Source organism: Myxocyprinus asiaticus, chromosome 24, assembly GCF_019703515.2.
Source record: "Myxocyprinus asiaticus isolate MX2 ecotype Aquarium Trade chromosome 24, UBuf_Myxa_2, whole genome shotgun sequence".
Classification (NCBI taxonomy): Eukaryota; Metazoa; Chordata; class Actinopteri; order Cypriniformes; family Catostomidae; genus Myxocyprinus; species Myxocyprinus asiaticus.
The window spans coordinates 2690057-2696353 of record NC_059367.1 but is presented as its reverse complement, the minus strand read 5'-3'; the positions used below and the strand labels follow the sequence as shown (position 1 = coordinate 2696353).

The 6297-nt window shown below is 34.7% G+C and overlaps 1 protein-coding gene across 2 annotated transcripts; it reads right to left on the bottom strand.

Annotated features, from left to right (window-relative positions):
• Positions 1–373: 373 nt before the first annotated feature.
• LOC127414517 (39S ribosomal protein L40, mitochondrial-like) lies at positions 374–4664 on the bottom strand. Of its 2 annotated transcripts, XM_051652583.1 has the most exons (5): positions 4404–4664; positions 4230–4307; positions 3774–3775; positions 3210–3363; positions 374–944 (listed from the first exon to the last, which is right to left on the bottom strand). In XM_051652583.1, the coding sequence occupies exons 1-5, from the start codon at positions 4463–4465 to the stop codon at positions 635–637; spliced, it is 606 nt and encodes a 201-aa protein (XP_051508543.1). In that variant the 5' UTR covers positions 4466–4664; the 3' UTR covers positions 374–634. The 2 variants fall into 2 exon arrangements, 1 of the variants encoding a protein (XP_051508543.1); XR_007892807.1 differs by lacking the exons at positions 374–944; positions 3774–3775 and having other exon boundaries at positions 951–3366; positions 4404–4587.
• Positions 4665–6297: the final 1633 nt, after the last annotated feature.

The window sequence follows — 6297 nt, the reverse complement described above, 5'->3', positions numbered from 1 at the left end:
GAGTGTGCTGCAGATGTTCCTGCAGGGAATCACATGACACTGCCTCTCCTGGACTCTTATGCTCCTGTTGTGTTCAAGAGAATCTCCAAGATCAATATATACAACAGAAAAATAAGTACTCAAAACGGGGGATTCTACATTTAAAACCTCTTGTAATTGAAGAACAGGCTTCATCTAAATCTAGGAAACCGTTTTTTTTTTTCACATTACAACTCGCTACCAAAAATCGAAAAAGCGTCATTTAAATGTGCAAACATTTTTACATATTTATGGTATAAACATGGTCTTTTTGTTTTCTTTATGCAAAATAATTTCTAATAATTTCTTAATTTGCCAAATAAAATAAAATGCTGATTTACAGACCACATCAAGGTTTGTGAAAAATATAATTTATTTTTTTCTTGTACTCCAGATACAAGTTTCTGGTCTGTCACCAAATGTAATGAGTTTTGACAAATATAAAGTTGTAACATTATTTTATGGAACACTCAAACAAAATGGATTAACAAATTGCTAATCTGGCTCTTGCTTCTCTCAGTCCTTATTTTCCTGATTTAGATGTTTGACAGATCTTCCCCAGCTGTTCTTCATCATAATCATCAGTCATATTCTACTTCAAACACTTATTTCACTCTCACTGTGTGTACACTCGTGTTGTGTCGGTGTATTTGCCGCCTGGGGCCTCGTAGTTTTCAACTGGAGGCGTGTAACAGGGACCCTGCTTCTGTAAGGGGAACATGTCAGTATCTGGTCTGATCGCTGCTTTATAAAGCTCCTCTGATTCCAGTTTCAGCTCCTCCAGCGCCTGTCTCTGGGCCTCCAGGGCATCCTTAATAGTGGCCATCTCAGCCTGGTGCTGGATGTGTTTGTATCTGGACCATTTCTTCAGCAGAAGAGCTCTGCGTTCACTTTCTTCAAAAGAGAGTTTAGGAGCCTCACGGATCCTGAAACATACAAAGAATTCAGGTTAGATAAGAGTTTCGTTAAATGACCAATTAGAGCCTTTCAGGTAAACCCAATTTAAGATTATTTAACTTTGCTTCAAAAACAGTAGCTGGTCTGATTTACACTACCACTACTAATCATCAGAATTTCAACACTTGATCTTAAGGCTTCTGCTTAAATGCATGAAAGCAGTTTGTAGACAAATATAAATTGTGCATACTGTACATGTCTTTTCAAATCAAATACCTAACATTTTTAATTAATTTTTAAATAAAGTTGCTTGAGAGTGTGAAGAGCTGGTATTTACACAAACAACCACTTCAAATACAAGAAAGCTTTCATTTGTGTCATTTCAAAGTTTTGATGGCTTTAGGGTCATTGACAAATAAGGTCGTCCAAGGTGATAAAAATGAGAATTCTAGTTTAACCCTTTAAGCTCTGAAGGTGTTTTTAAAGATTTCCTGTTTCAGTAGCATACACAAAATTAAAGGAGGGTCAAGTGTTTGATATCATTGTAAAGAAAACATTAAAACATTTTTAATGATATAAATTATGATATATTCTGAGACTCTCAGCCTAAGAAACTGCTGAAAGATCAGAATTTTTTTTGCCAAAACCTTATTTTTGACATTATATATCTCTGGGTGTAAATAAGGCGGCTCCGAAAACATTTGTTTTGTTCCCAATCATGTCAACTGTATCTGAGAAAAATGTTGTGTTTGATACAACAAAGCAATCGAAAGTTATAGCATTACAAAAATAATTTATCATAGTGTCCAAAAGCCTCTCCAAACAAATAAAACATAATAATTGTACATAAGAACTAATTACACATGCAAACACAACAATGACTAAAGGTTTGCATAGCATGCAGACATGATTTTAGTAATGAGATTTCACAGAATGAGTTTCATTCTGTGTCATTTGAGTCATCATTGAGTCTGTGTCATGTTTTTGGCGCCATCTCCTGGTGGTCATATGTAACATTGTGCTTCATGTGGATTATCTAATGATCTATACATCTGATTACCTTGTGTGTGGACTCGTTTGAAAGATAATCGGCTCCTGATATTTTATGTACCGTTAGTTTTTTCTTAAGTTATAAGCAAAAACATGGTATATAAGCAACAGCAACATAATTGTCACACACATATACTTAGCTATTACTCACTATATGAGTAAAAAAAAAGGCTGTTTGTATTCTACTTTTTGAGAGCTTTCCAACAACATATGACACATGGATATTTGATCAGTTTGATGTTTTTACTGATTGCAATAATATGTGCAGAGCAATTTTCTTTATAAATGATCAAAACTGAACAATTCTGATTTGTCTGCAAATTTCAAAGCACTTGTTCAGTTTTGGTCATAATGTGTACATGCATTGGAAAGTAGAGCTTCTACACTTTCAAACGATACCTATTTTGTGTTGGTGAAGACTGTAGTTATTAATATATTGACAAAAACTTTCTTTCTCGCGGCCCCCCGCTTAAAGGATTAAAACACAAGTTTGTAGAAATGTAATCTTTGTGTCTTCCTGTAAAATATTTTCCTTGCACATTAAATACAAGAGAGTGTACGCAACTTAATCATTAATTTCAATAAAGTATTCAAAGATATTTTAAAAGTTTAAAAATATTTTTTACAATTATCATGAATTTTTGAGTTAAGAATATCAAGACATTTTCTCAGGGTTGCACCACATGACCTGAACAAAATAAAATGTAAATTGATATTTAATGATCTTTTTCTTTATTTCACACACATTCTTGAAGGTCTAAAGGGGTCTGTTTTACCTTTTATAGTCACTTGACAACAAAATATCTACCTACTTGTTAGTTACACCACATTACTCTGATTTGGTGGACAAACGTCTTTCAAATATTAATCCTATTAAAACAAAATTATAAATCAATTGCTAATTTAAAAATTTAAATTTAATAAAAGATTACTCTGCATTACTCATGCAAACATGTCTTTTTTCCAGAACTTCAGCTTGAGACTTTGATATTTATTTAACCGTCTCTGGACGGTTACACCACATGACATTTTTTAATTTAAGCCTCAGAACAAATATAAAAATTACTTTTAACTCAGAAATTGAAAACATGTTCATCATGTATTTTTTGTATACTGTCACTGAACAAAACAAATTGTGATGTCATTGACACTTTACTGTTATTCTAAAATGTAAATCGTCATAATAAAGAGTAAGTAAGTGTGTCCAGACTGTAGTTATGGGTTCTTCTGCGTATTTATTTGACCTGGTCTCATCGAAGCATTTGGCAGGTGTAACAAAGTCTTCAACAGGAATCAGTTCAGGTGGAACTTTCTCCAGTTTTTTCAGCTTCTTCTTCAGGCGTTCCTTCATCATTTGTTCTCGCCGTGGATCAGTTTTCTTTTTCTTTTTAGGCTCGGCTCCTGAGAGCATGACAGAGAGGTCAAAGGCTTCTTAAATTACTGTGCATCACAATGATCATACATTCCTAATAATACATTCTCATAACAATTCCCAAACATATAGAAGCCCTTTTACACCACAAAAAACATCTGTGCTTTGGTAAGTCAAAACTATGAGATAAAAAGTCAAAATTGTATGAGATTTTAAATCATAATTACGAGAAATTGTGATTAACATTTTTTGTTGATTCATACAATAAACAAAGAATAGCAAAACATGTACACACGAATCAATATTTAACCACCACTATTACCCCTCCCAATCCCCAACCCCACCCTGACCCCCAACAAACATCCCTGTGGTCACACATGAGTGTATACACACACACACACAAAAGAATAATAATCACACACATTTACAACTATACCTCTCTCTCCACTGCCCCTCCCCGAGAGCCCTCCAAAAATGCTAAATAGTTGCCCCATTTCCCAACAAATTCATCCAAATTCCCCAGTCTTCTAGATGATGCTTTCTCGAAAGCTACCACCCTCCCCATCTCTGTGCACCATTCTTGAAATGAGGGCGCTCCAGCCGACTTCCATCCCCTTAAAACAATCTGTCTACCAATCATAACACATACATTTTTAATGTGTTTATTCCCTATATTATTGACCACCCCATTGCCTAAAATACAGAGTCTGGGGCAAAATGAAATTTGAGTGCCCAATACGTCACACACAAAACTCTGAATTATTGTAGCATAATACTTTGATATATATATACCATTGGACTTATTACCATATTCACATATAATAGTATTTACATGGCACTTTAAATAATACCATATATTACCATGGTACATGTAATTGAGTTGTGCACTAACCTTAAAGGCATTGATGTTTTCAGTGGAAGCACTGATGTAAACCAGTGACTGTGTCTGACAGCAACCACAGAACTGCAACTGTAATAAAAGAGAATAATCATAATTATTATGACGTCTATGAGAGATTTAGAGACGTTTACACATGCACGTGATTATATAAACTCGAATGCATACCATGATGATTGAGTCTGGCTGGATATGATCCGGCTCACGGTACGGCACACAATCCCTGCCATAATTTACATTAATCTCGATTACAAAAACATCAGCGATGAGACGTTAACGTTGTTTTTTAACGCTTTAATACGGTCAGTGTGGATCTCTGCTGGTCAAATGCGCACTTTCCACAAAAAACATATTAAGTAATAATAAAACATATTTCCAAAAAACATATTAAGATATCATATTTAAGACACTAATAATCTATTATAGAATTATATATGCAAACAGCAGCATTTTTTAACTGTTTAATAATCTGATAAATGTGTCGAATGTTGTGATGTAAATGTTGAGATTATCACTGCGGTTAAACTGGTTTCACATTCGCACATTCGGATTTCCTCGTTCAATAACTTTCTAATTATGCATTTAAAAAATATATAATTCTGGTAAATTACCATTACTGGCCATTATGACAATAAACTACGACACCTTTTTCTCCAGAAGTCGACGTTTTTCAAGAGCGGATAATCAAGGGTTGATCTCTATGGAATGCTGTGACGTCACGATTTCTGAGGGACCGTCTACAAATTACAGGATACTTTTACGGCAACCTGCTGAGGACGCTTGTGAACTGAACTTCTCTGCTTGTCTAAAAGTTGTAAAACATTTGGATATCTGCACACACACACACACACACACACACACACACACACACACACATATATATATATATATATATATATATATATATATATATATATATATATATATATATATATACATATATAATCTTATTAATAAAAACAATAAAAAAAAATAAAACAAAACTTTGATGGACAATCAATGACTCATCTAAATGACTGAAACTGTTGTTGTTGTTTTTTTCTACTTAAAATAGAATATATATACATGCCCAAATCCCAATGTGCTCTAAGTCCTCGTGGTGGCGTAGTGACTCGCCTCAATCCGGGTGGAGGAGGACGAATCTCAGTTGCCTCCGCGTCTGAGACCGTCAACCTGCGCATTTTATCACGTGGCTTGTTGAGCGCGTTACTGCGGTGACTTAGCGTGTGTGGCCGCCCACGCCATCCACCGCGGCATCCACGCACAACCCACCATGCTCCCCACCGAGAGTGAGAACCACATTATAGCGACCGAGGAGGTTACCCCATGTGACTCTACCCTCCCTAGCAACCGGGCTAATTCGGTTGCTTAGGAGTCCTGGCTGGAGTCACTCAGCACTAAAATAGATTATTTAAACATAATCTCTATTTAAATTTTAAACTCACTGACACCTAGTAGTGTGGATGCAGCATCATTCAAACTGAAGGGTTTTCAGTTACTAATGCCTTTGTAGAAATGTGCTATTTACAGTCAGATACGATTACTTAGATCCATGACAGAAAGTGTCCAATAACAGGGTGGTTCTTGAGATTAAGTGATTAGTATTTGGCTGGTTATGTGGTCTATATATGACAGCGCCTATGAGGAGACTGCTTCATCTCATGAGTCTTCATCTCATGTGACTGATCACGATTGTATACATATATTTCAAATTTGCAATTAAGTTAATTAAGAGTAAAACTTTTTTAACAAGGGAAAAATTATTTAGTGCACTTTTAAATACATATATATATATATATATATATATATATATAGATAGATAGATATATATATATAGATATATAGATATATATAGATAGATATATATATATAGATAGATATATAGATATGTATGTATTTTTATATATTTTATTTATTCATTTAATTATTGGAATTTTATAGTTTGTTGCCTCAAGGGAACATATACCATTATGTTACAATGAAGCATGTTTCCAGGGCGTGCTGAGTGACTCCAGTCAGGTCTCCTAAGCAACCAAATTGGCCCGGTTGCTAGGGAGGGTAG